At 34.9% G+C, this 18,643-nt stretch overlaps 1 protein-coding gene across 3 annotated transcripts in view; it reads right to left on the minus strand.

Annotated features, from left to right (window-relative positions):
• The window catches only part of NIPBL (NIPBL cohesin loading factor), a 206,270-nt gene that overhangs the window by 58,697 nt on the left and 128,930 nt on the right, over positions 1-18,643 (minus strand). For all 3 annotated transcript variants that reach the window (XM_046000821.1, XM_046000823.1, XM_046000822.1), the window contains 6 exons: positions 12,151-12,333; positions 7,541-7,738; positions 7,219-7,290; positions 7,043-7,132; positions 5,086-5,189; positions 2,173-2,259 (listed from right to left, as the gene is read on the minus strand). In XM_046000821.1, coding sequence (XP_045856777.1) covers positions 2,173-2,259; positions 5,086-5,189; positions 7,043-7,132; positions 7,219-7,290; positions 7,541-7,738; positions 12,151-12,333 — 734 coding nt within the window. The remainder of the gene's footprint in view (positions 1-2,172; positions 2,260-5,085; positions 5,190-7,042; positions 7,133-7,218; positions 7,291-7,540; positions 7,739-12,150; positions 12,334-18,643) is intronic.

Consider the following 18,643-nt stretch of genomic DNA (forward strand, 5'->3'; position numbering starts at 1 on the left):
AGAAAGAGAGGGAGAAGCAGGCTCCCTGCTGAGCAGAGAGCACGATGCAGGGCTCAATCCCAGGACCCCGAGATCGTGACCTGAGCCCAAGGCAGAGCCTTAACCCACTGAGCCACCCAGGCGCCCCAGGAAATAGTAACTTTATACTCTAGGAATACTTTCAAATGCATGCTCTGCAAAGCATATACACTGGGAAATGAAGCAAATAAAAGCATGACATATGTAAAGCAGAGAAGGGCACTAATGCCTCCATTACTTTTTTCCTAACTCTCTAAGTTAACTCTTTCCTCCATTTTACTGCTTGCATACCTATTCAAAAAAATAAGATAAAGTAGCTTTTTTTTAATATTAAAATTGCTGTATGAAAGAGTCATTGAATGAAAGAAACATTAAATAATGCTACGCCTTCAGGAATTAGAATAATTTCATTAAGGCTGGGTCAGCCAGCTCTCCAGAACTCTAGATTCTTGAGATCTATTACAATTTCTTGTCAAGTCTTTCAAATAAAATTTGTAGACTAAGGATGTAGTAGATTGCCACTATAGGTTTCTCTAAGCCTTTTGTTTCCAATTCAAGAACTAATTTAAAAAGGGCATTGGGGGAAAAAAAAGGCATTGGAAAAATATAGACACATTTAAGAAACCACAGAAATACCATCTGAGTTTATTTTTCTACATTTCTTATTCCACGTAGATCACTTAGCAATCCTGTGGCTGGGGCAAACTCAAGCACATTTCTCTCATAAGATCCAGTGGATATACCAAATATATATATGCAAATATGATAATGGAAATATATATATCAAAAGTGTTAATAGTGGTTATTGCTAGATGAGAATATGTACATTTTTGAGTTTGTGTTTTGGAAATTTTATGCAATAAGGAAAATTCAGTTACTTAATACTTTCCCAATTTCTTACCTCATATTAAATGCCTATACATATTAATGTTTGAACTCAATAATGGTAGAATTATCAAGATCAATCTGAATATACATGTGATTTTGAAAGTCTGCTACAATGCTAAGAAGGCAGATTCCAGGCAATTTACTTTTATCAGTTTATAAACCATTACATTATGTTGCTGTTTGACATAAAGGTACTCAAATATATTATCAGTTGCTGTTAATGTTTATTGAGAACTTAATATGTGGAGACATTGTTAAGCACTTTACATGATGAATTAATTTATTTATTTTATGAATAATTAATTTATTTAATCCTTAATTAACTATGAATTAATTTATTTTAATTTGAATTAATTTATCTAACCTTTCAATGATTAAATAATGAATTAATTTATTTAATCCTTTCAATGACAATTTGAACTAGGTATAAAAATGGTACAAGTGTGCCTGGGTGGCTCAACTAGTTAAGTGTCTGCCTTCTGCTCAGGTCATGATCTTAGCATCCTGGGATCAAGCCCCAAGGTAGGCTCACTACTCGGCTGGGAGTCTGCTTCTCCCTCTCTCTCTGCCCCTCCATTCCATTCATGTGTGCTCTCTCTTTCACACAAATAAATAAATAAATAAATAAAACCTTAAAAAAAAAAAAAAGGTATGTAAGGATTACTGTTTTAGGATACATCAGGAAAGCAGTATAAGGTTTCTATTTAATTCTCTAGGAAGGTCAAGAAAAAGAATTACTGTCATTTCATAAGCGAAAAAATACTTTAAATACAATCATACACAAGGAAGAGCATAATGTAAAATTAAAGAACAGTCCTGTAAAGTGAAATGAATTTACATCTGTTGTCTGTTTATGTCAAAGCTGTGAATCAACAATGTAATTTTGAATTACTTAAAATATAATTTAGTAGCATTGGGGCGCCTGGGTGGCTCAGTGGGTTAAAGCCTCTGCCTTCGGCTCAGGTCATGATCCCAGGGTCCTGGGATCGAGACCCGCATCGGGCTGTCTGCTCAGCAGGGAGCCTGCTTCCTCCTCTCTCTCTGCCTGCTTCTCTGCCTACTTGTGAGCTCTGTCTGTCAAATAAATAAATAAAATCTTTAAAAAAAAATTTTAAAAAATATATAATTAGTAGCATTGCTAATGAATGTTAACAAGCTCAAATAAATGAAATTTGAGATTCCCTCTATAAATCCGAGTTCTTTTGAAAAAGACTTGTACCTTAACCATAGTAAAGGTAAAACTAACAATACAGATCTTGTACTTACATGATTTAACAAAGTGGAAAGCTTTGACCCATCTTGAATATTCTTCTCCAAGATATTTAGGACTTTCACAGTTTTGTCAGTAGAAAGCTAAAATAGCAACATATATATACATATATATACCATTTTTAAAAATCAATCATTGGTAAAAGTGATAAATTAGTCAAGAAACATGTTGTACAATTATCACCTTTGGGCTATGGAACATACAAAATTACCACCTGCTTAAAGAGTGGGAAAAGAAAATTTTCCCAGACTCTACTTAAATCTGAATTATGTAGAATTAATCACTTGTTTCTGAAAGACAGAAAAGTAAACACAGAATGGACAAATATGCACACTACTAACTAAACTCTCACCATATAGCTAGTCAAGATTTAGTCTTGTGTGCCTGTACTTGTGGCAGTGATACTGAACACACATATGAACACACACACACACACTCTCTCTAAGTTTTCATCTGCTGATTTAATTATAATATGGTTTCCACACTACAGTGTTATTCAGCAGGTGTCTTAAAATTCAAGGTGGTATCATGACTAAAGCATAAAACTGTAAATGATAAAAGTTACAACTGTAAAGTAACACTTTTTTTTTCCAGAAGAAATCTTTCTTATTTTAAAAAATATCTCCTATTTCATTTCTTAGAAAGGATGCTTTTTCTATCTAAAAAATTAGAAGCTGATTTAAAGGTTCTGTTAGGAGGCAACTGTTATTCATATTCTTCTGATTGAACAGGTCTCCTTTTAGGCTCCTAGCATGCAACTAGGACTCTCAACCAAATCAGCCAGAAGAGTCAAATGGAAGGATCAATACAGTAACTGACATTAAGTACATTTTGATCATTTTGCCGGAGTACAGAAACATGTTCCGCCAAATGCTACTTTAGATAATTTCGTAACAGATTAAAACACTCAGACTTTCGCTAAACTTTCCATACTTTGAAAATACTCAGCAAATTCACCTTGTGAAAATGAAATCATTTTAGCTATATGCAATTATGGAATTTATGAAATAAAAGCTAGGACTGGCAGTGTCACTTCAGAAAATTGATGCCATTTTCCTACATAAAAAATAAATCAATATATCACCTCATTATGAACTAACAGCACATTAATTACTGGTTAACAATGTGATACAACTGGCTTTAAAAATCAAATTCATGGAAACCTTTGTGCACTGCTGGTGAGAATGTAAAATGGTACACCCACTATGGAAAACAGTATGGAGGGTCCTCAAAAAACTAAAAATAGAACCACCATAAGATCTATCAATTCCACTTCTGGGAATATATCTGAAGGAAAAGAAAACACTAACTTAAAAAGATATATACATCCCCATGTTCACTGCATGATTATTTACAATAGCCAAGACATGAAAGCATCCAAAGTATCCACTGACGGATGAATGAACAAAGAAAGTACAATGTGTGTGTGCATACACACACACACACACACACACACACACACACACACACACACACACAATGTCAATGAAATATCTTGCCATAAAAAAAGGAAATCTTGCCATTTGTGACAACATGATTAGTCCTTGAGGGCATTATGCTAAGTGTAATAAGTCAGACAAAGACAAATTCCAGATAACCTCACTTACATGTGGAGTCTAAAACCACTACCAAAAAAACAACCAACCAAACACACAGACAAAGAGAACAGATGGCTGGTTGCCACAGGGTTGGAGATAAGGGCTAAGGTAGGTGAAGATGGTCAAAAGGTACAAATTTCCTGTTACAAGTTAAATAAATCCTCAAGATGTAATGTATAGCATGGTGACTATAGTTAAAACTATCCTGCATATCTGAAAGTTCCTAAGAGAGTAGAACTTAAATGTTCTCATCACAGAAAAAAAAATTGTAACCATGTGTGATAATGGATTTAACTAGACTTACTGTTGTGATCATTTTGCTATATATACAAATATAGACTGGTTATGTAATAAACATGAAATTAATATAATGTTAATTGTATCTCAAAAAAAATCAAAATTCATAGCACATTTATTACTTAGAATACAGGCAATATATAAACAAAAAATATGTTTTAACTTGGCAAAAACATCAAAATATTTTCTAGTCTACTTTAAAATTATAAAATTGAATAAATGAAATAAGTTTAGAAATGTTTAGAATAAACTGTAGGCAAATAATCTTATCTTCATTATTCTACTTATTCTTGAAGAACAACACATTACCTCCATATTATAGAACAGGAAATTAGGAGACTTAAAGGAGATAATTCTACATAACAGGGAGCCTGCCCTGCTTAGAAGAGGAGGGAGGATTCATCTTGAAACTGTATTTGGACAGCAATCACGCAGTAGTTTAGGTAGTAAATGGTGGCTCATGAAGATTATAGAAAGCCATCCCTTGATGCTGTCACTACTGTTAGAAGTCATTATCAATGAAAAAATACTCTGCATTCCATTAGAATAGAATGAGACTATTCAGCAACAGAGAGCTCATAAGAAAGTCAACTCACAAAAATTATTATAAAGCCTACAGTAATGAGGCTATGTATTTATTACAATTAATGTGTTGAGACTATAGCTTTACTTTCACCACTGTCAATGACTAAAGCAAATGCCAAAAAAGTTTTTTAGTATATTTCTACATTTAAATAATATAAATACCTGAGACAATGAAAAATAAAAACAGTGAAAAAAATTCCAGGCCCATGCCACTTTCAATGGGATATGATTTTCCTTAGAATAATTTACAGAATACTTGAGTCTTGTTTAAAAAAAAAAAAAAAATAATAATTAATTTAGACTCTCAGAAGGCAACCATGAATTGTTTTCATTATTATTTATGCAATCTTTGTAATTTACCTTGAAAACTTTAATTTCAAACATTAGACTGTACATAGTAAATATAAAAATTTTTCTTTAGTGAGATACCTTATCCATTATACCCATTGCTTTAATTTTAGCAGATTCACTGCCGAGTTCATTAAGCTGATGTTTTCCTAAAAGAAGTTCCTGAGGAATTTCATCATCATCACCTGAAAAACCAAACCAAATAGTTTAGGTACAATAAATAGCTTAAAACAATAAGCTTAATTTTTAAATAAAACGTAGGGACACACGAACAAATACAAACTAAACAAATAACAACCTAAGAGGCCTATGTAAGCCTCAAGGAAACCCTGAATGAAAGGACAGGGATTAAAATGGGAGTTTGATGAAGATGGGAGGAGGAGTTAGATCTCTTATCTTCACTACTTTAGATATACTGTTGACCCTTCTCAGCCAAGCTCTCTGCCCTAGAAGGCTGACCTGTATGGACTACATCAACAGTCTCCTATCCCTTCTAGCTTCTGTTTGGGTTCAGCTAGTGGGGTGCCCTTTCAGAAGATCAAAGAGGAGAGTGAGGTCAGGGTATTTATATCTCTGACTCCTTCCTTGTAAGGTCTCAGGCTACCCATGTCCTCTGACCAAAAGGTTACTGCTTTTTTCCCAAGGAAGTCTATGACATTATTTTCCCTACAGAATTGAGTTCTGGTAACTTATATTTACCCTTGTTCCTTTTGGAGTAGGAATGGTAATAATTCCATGGCTGTTAACCCTAGATTCTGGTACTATTCTGTCCCCAACTCTGTAACTGGTCTCTTTGTAAGTAAGTCCTCCTCAAATTATCCTAATTTGAGACTGCCATCTGTCCTCCTGTTGGGACCTTAGATGACATGGAAGATGGTTTCTCAGCACACAATTGGTATGCCAAATAATGGAGACATGCATTAATGATATTTAGGCAAGTAACTTTCACAAAATAAATACTTTAAAAATAAAGGTTAATATAATATAAAGGGTAATATACCTTTTAAGACATTTTCAAATAGGTGGATTCCTATAAGAATCATTGTATATTATATGGCTTTTGTATAAATTAGGCACTAGTGTTTATACCAACTATAGGTGGCATGGAATTACTGAGTAGTTCTAAATACTTTAAGCAGTGCTACATTTCTTTATTTAAAGCTATGATCTTTACATAATATTATAAAAGGAATATATGAATATATTAATCCTACTATATTATAATTGGTTTTGTTTCCCATATTAGATTCTGTATTAGTTAAAGTCAGTGGCTAGGGTATTTATCTTTGCATCTCTAGCACCTAAAATATTGTTGACAAAGAGTAAGTACTCAATAAATATTGGCTATAAGAATAAATGAGCAGATGAATGGGTCCCTATTTCTGCACCCATGCTCATATTAGTACTCTCCTTATCTAGCACCTACTCGTGTCTCATCTAAAAAAGGTTTCTTTTATTACTATCACACACTGGGGAGGGTATGTGCTATGGTGAATGCTGTGAATTGTGTAAGACTGATGATTCACAGACCTATACTCCTGAAACAAATAATACATTATATGTTAATAAAATAAAATATATTATTATCACCTACTTTGATAGCTGCATTCTCAGGATTCCAAAGACAGTATCAATAATACTTGATATTTACACTAAAGTTTTCAATTTCTTGATAATACAGACTACACCTGAGGGGAGTCTGGGTGGCTCAGTCAATTAAACGCCTGCCTTTGGTTGAGGTCATGATCCCAGGGTCCTGGGATCGAGTCCCATATTAGGCTCCCTACTCAGTGGGGAGTCTGTCTCTCTTTCTCTCTCTCTCTCTCTCAGATAAATAAATAAATAATCTTTAAAACAAAAGAAAACAGAAAAACATAGACTACACTTGACTCTACAACTAGATTTTAAGTTTCTTCAGAGCACAGACAATGCCTCTATATGCACTAGAGAACTGGCAGAAACATAGACACATAGGTAAATATATTTAAAACGGACATTATATTTAGAGGTAAATAAATATATCTTAAAATGATTTTACCAAATGCAGTAAAATCCATATCTTCTAAATTATCCAAAATATTTTCTATTGAGGCTGTGAATCTTTTAAAAGTTGAAGAATCCATCATTTCTATAAGAAAGAAAAAATAAAGACTTATCACATTACATGTAGAAAACTGAAGCTGACAACTATGACGACTATGAAAAAAATGTTACCTTCAGGTGTTAGTTTTGGCTCATAAGCTTTCCTCTTCTTCTGTTTTTCTTTTTTCTTCATTTTTCTAGCAACTAAAATAAACAAAGAAATATTGAAATACAGGAATGACAATTTAAAATATTTCTATTTTTGCTTCTAGTTTCCTCCAGAACTTTAAATTCTTAAACAATAACCACTACCATTCCAAACTAAATATATATTTCTGTCTTAACAATTAGGAGTTGTTAATTAACTCATAAAAAGATATCAAATATTCTTCAAAGTTAAAGACCTAAATTTAAAGCAGCTTATGTAAGAAATCCGTTGACACTGATGAATTACCCTCACTAAGGCTGGGAGGAGGAGAATAATCTTCCATGTCAGAATCTGATGGGCTTCGGTTTCGGTAACGACCACCACCTGAACTCCTTCTTCCTTCATGAGAGTGGCCACTTCTCCTATGATCCCCAGAGCTTCTTCTGTCACGCTCTTCATATTCCCAAGCTTTATCATCATCTTTTTTATGTCGTTTCCTAGAGGCTAGAAGCAAATCCCCATGACAAATAATTTACCTCACTTAAAAAGACCTAAAACTTGTACTTCACAAATGAACCACATGAGGGGAAGGAAAGGAAAAATCATTGTGTGGGTCTAGGAAATTGAAGCATTCTATTTAATCACACACATAAATTATGGTATAGAAATGGTATCACTTATTTTAGCATTATCCTATTATTTTAGATTTAAAGATGTCTACATGAATTTGGTTTGCTAATAAACAGGAATGTTCTGGGAATTAAACAGAGCTCATTTCAAAGTAAGGTATTCAGTGAGTAGGTAAAGATAATATCTAACCATTAGGATTAATTAAGGCATGTAAAACAATCTTTATCTAGGATTTGGATGAAAAACAGAAACACCTTAAAGCATTTGGATTACTGATGGGGAGCAGGGTTTGGAGGAAAAGTAAACCTTTGAGAAAGTGCTATAGCGTATGGAGTAACCATGTACACCAACAATGAAAAGCCAAAGTAAGCCCACAACTTAGGTATAAATTCAATAGACTCTGATATTCTAAAATCACAGACCTACAGAGATAGAATAAATCTGCACAGTTGTAAATACTCATATACTGAATTCAGTTCTCCAACAATGTACTTGCTTAAGGAGAAAAGCTTTTAAGCATATACATGCTTCATGAATATATTTATATATGTTACCTTCAGTCTCTTCCCCAACCTTCCAAGGGTCTAAGCATTCCATTAAAAACACCAGTAATGACAGGAAATTCTAGGCAGAACTGGCAAACAGATTTCATCTGACACATCAACTCTGATCAACTGGTAATAGCTGCCTAGAGCTTTATATTTCCCTGAGAAAGCATCATATTTCAACAAGAAAGCTGATTAGAAATGTCTGTCCTATGAGAGCTGGAGGGCAGTACAAGTGACATTTACCATACCTGCTCTAGGATGTAGCACCATCAACTTAAAACTAGGATAGAGAACTAATGTAGCCAATTATCTAGGCATCCTGTTGTTTTGACCACTCGTTGGTGATAATGAAATACTTTCTAGTCTGTTGAACTAAGTCTGACTCTCTTGCTTTCTTTGAACTGGCCTGTATTTAGAATTCCTAACTATGATCAATACCCAAATACTTAAGACAAAAGTCTTGCTTGAGTCCCCTTAAGGCCTAAAATTTAAGGATGCCAACCTCTGGCCTAAGCACTCTATCTATGCTTGTGTTGGTGCCTTTAGGTGTGTGTAAGCAACGTCTGTACCCTGGCTAATACTACCCTTACATGCTGCCTTAGCTATATCTATTCAAGAAACTAGTTTGGTTTCTGGTTTTGGACCTTTCTGTCCAATCTACCCACAGCATAGTAGAGAAAAATAAATTTGTTTCCTCTTCTTTTTGGTTACAGGATTGGCATAGCAAGATAGTTCATAAAAAGACAAACATGAGCGCATATATTTAAATCTTCAATGATTTTCTTCGTAATTAGGCATAAATTTGACATGAAATATGAGGAAGAAGGACTCCCCCCCTTTACAATTAGTGTATGCCCCAGTACATTCTGTTAGTGAGAGGCTGCCTTATAAACTAATATAAGGTGTGTCTGTGTGTGTGTGTGCATGTGTGTGTCAGAGAAACAGCTAATTTATGTAGCATTCACTAAATATTTTTTCAACAAATACTAAAATACCTACCAGATATGAGGAATAACAACTAATAAGCTTCTTCAGAAATGTGCAGAAAGTAGTATTCTATGACCTCAAGTGTGACTTAGTCCTTCTGAATTTTAATTTCAGAAGAAATCCATTTCAAGCATTTAATTCTATGATTAGAAACACTTGAAAAAATCTTACAATTGTTAGCAAGAACTTACAATATGCTGTATTTGTGAAAAATTTTAGAGGCCTTGAAGATTTTTGTTTCACATTCATTAAACTTTAGGAAATTTGGATAAAAACAGGATGGCAAATTAAAAAAAAAACAACCCACCCAATTTCTATGATACAGTGTGTTTGTAGTAAGGCTCTCAGGATCCCAATTCACTGTTACTAGTTTGTTCTTTATTGCCCTCATAGCCCTGAAAGAAGTAGGGGAGGAGCTCAGCAGACAGGTAGGTAAAATGTGACTTGAGTGTCTTCTACCTTCCCTTTCTAAATTTTATCAACATCGCTCCTTAGCTTACATCTTCCTTCCTCTTTCTCCATCAACCCAATGATGTTGTATTTGTGTTATGGCTACCCAGATCTATGTGGCCCAACTTTCAAAGTTACCCCTCAACCCTTCCCCCATCCTTCAACAAAACAATCACCCTAGTTTTAGATTTTTAGGAAACCAATTTGATTAAACTGCAGCAAAACCTTAAGTTTCAAAAAGTGTCTGAAAGCAGCATAAAGCTTGTGCTTATGTTCTCATAACACTTCTACATTTTGTACTACACTATATTTTCACCACATTGCTTTTGTCATGGTGTAATGACAATGTGGTTGTTTATATCAACAACCAACTCAAATTATTTCATCTCTCCAGTGTCTCCAGAGTCAATTTTTCTATAATTACTTGTATAGAAATAAACTTAGAAAAACAGGAAGCTACTCTGAGGTCTCTTGAAAAATCCAGAGAAACTTCTTGCACCTAGCAGGTTGAAGCTGAGGTTCTCTAACTAATGTCCACTTTCAACATATTTGAGAATAGCTCTAACAGGATCAATGGCTTTAAGATGACACTATGTGGTCCCATAAAATGAAATGACAGCTCTCATAATAGCAAGGAAAAGAATAGTGACTGCATTGAAGACAAACATAAGGCATGTGTGGCTGGCTCTCTCCCCTGTTTTAAACGTGGTAGGAATTTCTGATTATGCTATCCTTTCTACTGAACTGTGAGGTAGCTTCAAAATTCTCATCAGTGTAGCAATGCAGAGAGTCACTCTCAGTTAAATGGAGTTGAAGTGTGATTTGAAATCAATCTGCAATTAAGGAACTCCTCCTTCTTAGCTATTCCCTTTAGAAATGGGTGATGTTTGGGGGATGGCGGAGGAGGAGGAGGAGTGAAGGAGAGGCAAGTATATAAAGGGGAATGAGTTTCAGGGCCACCAAATCTCCTTTCTCCTCTCCCTTTCCAGAGCATATGTTCCCATATGACCAAAATATTTGATTGTAATAAAAGAGTATTAACTTTAGCCATTAAAATATATTGCATGTAAATACATCTCATGATAATAACAAGTTATGACAATTATACATATAATTAAATGTCAGATTAACTTTGCTATATATTTTATTTCAATTTTAAAACTTTGTTAATATTTGTTCAGTATTCATAGTCTACTCCTCATAGCTCAAGAGCTCACAATTTAAAGAAGATCAGAATAAATGAACATTGAAAACTTTGGAGGAGGTAAAGGATTTCCATCAGCAATATACATTTAAAATTGGCAGCATGCATCTGTCCTTCCTGCCCTTGCTTGTTACACCTCTATCTACGGAAACTAGGTGGAAAAGGTAGAACACATTGGTTGTCTTCCCACTTCTTTTGGTCATAATGACTAAGTCAGTTGGCACACAAGTGAAGATCTCCCATAGTCTGTTTCCACTGAATGCCGTTTAAGTCAAACAAGGTTGCTGACCCCTCTTGGCTAGGCTCAATTCTCTTGCTCCAGAAGAAGGAAGATAGGGATAAAAGAGAAGAACTTTTTCAGTGGACCAGTAGGAAGACAGGCGAGGTATAGCAAGTCTAGTGCAAAGACAGGTGATCACAGTGTTGTAGAGAGGTAGCTGTGTAGTGAAGAAGCCAGCTCTGGAAAACAGTGAAACAAGGGAGGAATTCCAGGACACAGCTGGGCAAAAAGGAGAAGCCAGGTCCAAACCACACAGATAACTGGCAATGTGGCTAATCCATTCATAATTTAGTGATAGTATGGTTTTAAGTATTTCTTTACCTGGCTATCTCCTATGTGTCCTTCAAGACTCAACTCAAGTGTCACCTCTTCCAGTAAGCATTCCCTGAACCCCCAGGTATAATTCTGATGCCAATCCAATGTGCTCCCATAGCACCCTGGATTTACTTATTCTCACTGTCCTTTTCTCACTGCTACAACTGTTTACATATTTCCCCCATTAGACTGAAGGCTCTTCAAAGACAGGGGCCACATCTTATTGGTATTTTTATTCTCAGTGCCTAGCTCAATAAATGTTTGCTAAATATAGACACATACCTGTGTTATTTGACACTAATAATAGCTCATTAAATTTTTTTTCTTGGTGCCAACTGATCTCATCTTCTGCATTTTTTTAAGTATAAAGAAAAAAAGCTTGCTATACTATGTTATTAAGAATTAAGATCACTGTACTCTTCCTAACCCCCCAAATTATGAATGAGACAAACACATCAATCTGCTTAATTCTAAAGTAATAAGAAAGTTATGTGATACTTACATTCAAAAGCTTCATCACTATCATTATCTTCATCTGAACTGATTTCAGCATATTTTGGCTTTTCATTAACTGTGCTACGCTTGCGTTTATTCATTTTCACACGTTCACAAAGTGGCATGGTGGATTCAATTTCTGCCAGAAGTTCAGGGGGTAATTCTTTTAACACTGATTGATCTATACTACCTATTAATGAAAGGTAAGAAAATAATTTAAATCTGAAGATAAAAGGGAAATTTTAACTTAATTACAATAAAAATGAAATATTAGTATTTATATAAGTTTTCTAAGCCAGATTTGTATTTTAATAAAACACATATTTAAAACTCTAACAGGCTTCACCCCAAACTGGTAATGCAGTTTTTATACATATATCATTATGTAATAACTTAAAAAACATAAAAAGGGTAGTTACCTCATCAATTTTTGACACAATGCCTTCATTTGTCTGTATAGACTAAAAACTTTCTAAAACAAGAGATTCACTGGCATTATTCTGTATGTAGTAAGGGATTCATCTTGCATTCTTGGTAGCACCCAAATTTATTTTACAGAGGTCTGGACTGCTTAGTTTGAAAGTATACTACCTCTCAGTGCAAATGTGAAGAGTTGGAAGACACTTATATACCCTTCTCTTCCTCTACGCTCATGTACGGTGGCTGGGACAAGAGTTTTACATGCTTTTACCTATCACTATCTATTTGAGAGGCATAGTAATGCTTTTAGTATTACAAAGAATTTCCTCAAAGAGATAAACCAATATATACATTAAACTGAAGAAAATAAATAAAAACATGAAAGGCAGGATAAATAAAAACATATTAAAATGTAAGTGTCTATAACTAAAATAGTAAATTCAAGTCTGTTATGAAATAAAATTTATATTTTTCATGAAAGACTAAGACAGGATAAAAATATATCAACATAGTAACATTAATATAACATTTACTATTTAATCCTACACACATACACAAATACACTAACAGTTGCCGTAAAAGAAATAAATTCTTAACACCCTACTGAGAACTTAAAAACGAAGAGGTAGCAAAAGCTATCCATTCAGGATAATTTGTCCTTGATGACTATGAAAAATGACAATTTTAAATTACTTACCCTTGTAAATCTTTGAGTGGAAGTATAAAAATGATGTCTTACCTGCTAAATTTTAGAAATTGGGAGCAAAGAGTATCTTAGTGGTTTATAGCAGGGAATATTAGTAACTATAAACAACCTTACACTACAACATTCAAATGATAATACTACTTAACGTAAAAGATGAAGTAAATCATGACAAAATGAATGGGTACTGATTAAGACAATTTCAAAGTCTCAATATACAATCCCAATAATTTAAGAATATAAAACATAAATTATTAATCTTGATGGAAGAATAATCCCTTTTTATTCTTTGTGCAACTTTTATTCAACATCATGAAGAAGTTATTTCAGTTAACTTTTAGTCTTTTATACTTCTAAGGACACACATAGCAAAAATTTCACCTAACAAAGATACAATACTTGTGACTGATAATGTTCCAAAGATTTCATTGCTAAGAATCCTGACATACTAACGTTGAGTACACTTATCTATGTCACTTTCAAATCATGCAACACTACTCTGTGCTGGCTTTCTTAATTCAACTGTATTTTATAGTGAGGTACACTTTTTAGAATATTGATACAGGTAAAAGAAACCAACTTTAGCTATGGATTGTCCTCAGCCCGAAGGTAAACACAGTATGCATCTCATTTAAAAGTCCTTAATGTCTTGGGGTGCCTGGATGGCTCAGTTGGCTAAGCATCTGACTCTTGATTTAAAATCAGGTCATAAGGGGCGCCTCGGTGGCTCAGTGGGTTAAGCTTCTGCCTTCAGCTCAGGTCATGATCTCAGGGTCCTGGGATTAAGCCCCGCATTGGGCTCTCTGCTCAGCAGGGAGCCTGCTTACCCCTCTCTCTCTCTGCCTGCCTCTCTGCCTATGTGATCTCTGTCTGTCAAATAAATAAACAAAATCTTTAAAAAAAAATAAAATCAGGTCATGATCTCAGGGTTCTGAGACTGAGCCCTGCAATGGGCTCCACACTAAGTGAGGAGCCTGCTTGGGATTCTCTCTCTCCCTATGCCCCTCCCTTTCTCTAGCAGCAGCAGCAGCAGCAGCAGCAGCAGCAGCAGCAACAACAACAACAACAACAACACGGTCCTCAATGTCTTGAACACTTATAATTAAATGTATGTGGGGTTTTTTTTTTTTTTTTGGTGGAAGGATCATGTTTTCTAGTATTTATCTTGCCCTTTCCAGATGACCTATAATATTTAAAAAAAAATTTTTTTAAAGATTTCATTTATTTATTTGACAGAGAAAGACACAGTGAGAGAGGGAACACAAGCAGGGGGAGTGGAAGAGGGAGAAGCAGGCTTCCCGCCGAGCAGAGAGCCCAGTGAGGGGCTTGATCCCAGGACCCTGGGATCACGACCCGAGCCGAAGGCAGACGCCCAAAGACTGAGCCACCCAGGTGCCCCTACATGAGCTATAATATTAAGTATGTATATATTAATGGTCATTAAATGCTTTTTGATTACCTTTCATAATTTCCTATGATCACTTAGAAGTGTACTTCCTGTATAGTTTCTGAATTGCTATATTTTATAGGGAAATGAAGACGTTTCTCAAATTTTAAAAAATGGGAATGTTTTCTTTTTTGTACTACCTAAAATGTTTTGGATATTTAAATATAGACAGCCCAAAGTATTTGGCCTTTAGTCCATCATGAAATATTTTAAAAAACAAATTTCCCTAATTATGTTCTGCTTGGACTAAATTCCCATTCTCAGAGACATATACCAACCTGATACTAATATCCCAGAATTAAAATTATCCTGCAGATAAATATACAAAAATAATCAAGCGTCAATATATGTACTGGTGCTTGTACTCTCTTTACAATGGTTTATCAGATCCCCAGAGCAAGGAGTCTGCTCTCTTCTTTCTCTTTAAAAAAAAAATTCCTTACAACAGCCATAGAAAACTTATGTCATATATTTGATAGAGCAGGCATCAAAGTTTATTCCTTGTAATTTACTGTTTCTTATTCCCTAAATTAAGAAGAATGCTATCAAATTTAAGAGCTTTTGTATTCTGTAGATCATTTTAACATCTGTATAACTCTGAAAGTTACAGCAACATAATTCAAAGACCAAATGTTTCATTTCTGAAGTTAATCCAACTAAGAAAAAAAAATCCAGTAATGGGTAATGTCTCTCCATGTACCATCCTCCAAAAGTAAACCCTGTTTCATTTTGAATAGAAACACCTACTCCACAGGTTTATGCATTTTCTGAATTAAACATCCTTTCTTCCTTTTAGTAAAACACTTTACAAATTGATTTAGCCAGGTCCCTTGATTACAAAGGTTAAGAGAAAATATTTGACTTTCCTGTACTCACAATCAGCATATTTAATACATCACCAAAGACTGAATAACTGACTCAGCCTCAACAGATCTGAATAAACAGTGAGTAATTCAAATGATGCTTATGACCTATTTGATTATATTCTTTTCCCTGAATTAGGAAATAATCCTCTAAATGCAAAAATAATGTCTACTTCTCAACACAATGATTTTATAAATTATTGCTGTTCGTGGAGTTATTTTTTCTTAAAAACTTCAGAATGCTAGTACTTTATGATTATCTTTCTCACCTCATTTCTCCCATCCCAGTTACTTTATTCTTTAAATCAGGTGTTTGAATTATCATAAAATTTTAAGTTACTGGCTTGAGGGGATAATGTCATTTAGTCATGAATTTTTTGAAGTACTACACTTTCAGCTTTTGTAGATATATAGATAGACATAGCACACTTCTATCTCCTAACCCTCCTAAAGCTAGAATACATTTACTTCTAGATGTGTTACATTTTTATAATCTTGGATTTCAACTATAAATCACTCATATTAGCACACGGAACAGATTACTAAAACCAGACTACTAAATCTCAGAATCACTAATCTGATAACTAACAATGTGTATTTTTTTTTTAAGTGAAAAACCACACCAAGATTAAAATAAACCACCTCAATTAATGAACTCTTTAGGACTGAAGATTCAGACAATGGAACCATGAAACTCACATAAACTTGCAAATTATGTAAGTCATAAAAAACATCTTAGGTATAATGTAATTCAGTGACAATTCTTAGAACAACCTATACAGGGGAGTAGCATCAAATGGATCTTTAAATTTAATGAGAGGCAAAAGAAAATAAAAAGTTAGTAGTGTATGTTGTCAATCGGCCCATCTTGTGACCCTAAGTGGGTTAATATGGTTTGAAGATACATATTTTTTTGTGGAAATGGTTCCTAAATGCAAGCCTACTTCTTTATTTGAAATCACTGTTAAGAAGAAGTACATTCAAGGAGCATAAATTGCAGATTATATAGCCCTGAAATATGGTAACAGTTGGGAGGTATAAACAAAAAGCAACACCTGAAGAGAAATTAAAAAAAATAAAATAAAATAAAAAAGTGGTTCAACTACAAGACCAGGACACTGAATGTTCCTTTGACCAGGACTTCAAGGTTATAGCCTGAAGGCAGTACTATGTATGGGTAAAGAGGAAACCCGTAGCAAATCCTCAGTTTGAAATGCATGGGTCCATTTCAATGCCTTTTATTTTTTTTAATATATAATTTTATTTGTCACAGAGAGATCTCAAGTAGGCAGAGAGGCAGGCAGAGAAAGAGAGAGGGGGACCAGGCTCTCCACGGAGAAGTGAGCCCAATGCAGGGGTCGATCCCAGGACCCTGAGATCATGACCTGAGCTGAAGGCAGAGGCTCAACCCATTGAGTCACCCAAGCGCCTTATGATTTTCTTAATAACTTTTTCTTTTCTCTAGCTTACTTCATTGTAAGAGTACTGTATATATGTAATATACAAAATATGCATTAGTCAACTTTGTATTATTTTTAGGGCTTCTTGGTCAACCTTAGGCTATCAGTAAATTTGGGAAGAGTCAAGAGTTATATATGGATTTCTCACTGTGTTGGGGGGGGGGGTGAGTGCCCCTAGACTCCAAGTTGTTCAAGTATCAACTGTACTTGGAAGGAGCAATAGCAAACTAGGAGAAGCTAGACTGTACTTCTTAGTACTAAGTCTCCTTCACTGAGTGAAAATGAGGGAAGTGAACGCACAGATTTCTACCACAGCTGTTTACAGTCATTAGGGTAATAAGAAGGGAGGATTGTTTGTAACTGAGAATGAAGTCTAAATTTAAGGGAGGAGAGCATCAGGTAGACTACCTCCTGTAGAAGAGTCAGGAACAGGTCTGCTTTTTTTGGTAATGGTTTAGGATAAGTGAAAGTCATGTATAATAAGATAATCCGGTATAAAGTTGCCTTGATTTTGATAAAGAGACAGAGAGACCTCAGGTACTGGCTGGAGGCCTAATAATGCTTATTCAGGATTATTTTAAAAAAAGGTTTTTTTAAGGAAAGACTAGTAGTTATTCATCTTTGACTAGGGAGGAGTGGTCAGGGTCAAATCTGCAGCTCTTCTCTTTCCAATGGTCATTGAGAAATACTGAAACTAATGCAAAGAACCATTATATAATCACTACACAAAGAACGTTACAACCTAAGAACAGGTAAATTTCCTTTACAATGTTAAGCAGCAATTTTTTTTTAAATATTTTATTTATTTATTTGACAGACAGAGATTACAAGTAGGCAGAGAGGCAGGCAGAGAGAGAGAGAGAGAGAGGGAGGAGGAAGCAGATTCCCTGCTGAGCAGAGAGCCCGATGCGGGCGGGGCTGGATCCCAGGACCCTGGGATCATGACCTGACCCGAAGGCAGAGGCTTTAACCCACTGAGCCACCCAGGCGCTCCTAAGCAGCAATTTTTATGTTGCAGGTTATGGCCCATTAGTATGTTTGTGAAATCAGTTTTGTGGGTCTTGACTAGCAGTTTTTTAAAAATGAAAGTGAAAATGTCAGGTTTTTGTTTATAGTACAGGGATTGTTAATATGTGCCTGTCTGTGAGCATTAGGCCACAACATGCATTTTATTTCTTAGGGCACAATCACAAAAGTTTTAAAGTCTTTCAAGTTTTATGGTTGCCACTTCTTTCAAAACAGTTGAGTCCATTTGGATTGAAAAGGCCCTTCTAGGTTAATCAAACTCAGTGTGTGGACTCTGCCCATGGTTTCTTAACCTATAGGTTTGATTAAAGATAAAGAATAATTTGAATAAAACATTCAAAATTAAACTGATTTTATTCATTATAAGTTGATGGGACAGTGACTACTATGGTTTTTTTAAAAAAAGATTTTATTTATTTATTTGAGAGAGAGAAAGAGCTCAGAAGGAGAAGAGGGACAAGCAGACTCCCTCCTGAGCAGGAAGCCCAATGCAGAGCTTGATCCCAGGACCCCAGGATCATGACCTGAGCAGGAGGCACATGCTTAACTGACTGAGTCACCCAGGTGTCCCAGGATAGTGA

This window comes from Meles meles, chromosome 3 (genome assembly GCF_922984935.1).
Source record: "Meles meles chromosome 3, mMelMel3.1 paternal haplotype, whole genome shotgun sequence".
Taxonomy (NCBI): Eukaryota; Metazoa; Chordata; class Mammalia; order Carnivora; family Mustelidae; genus Meles; species Meles meles.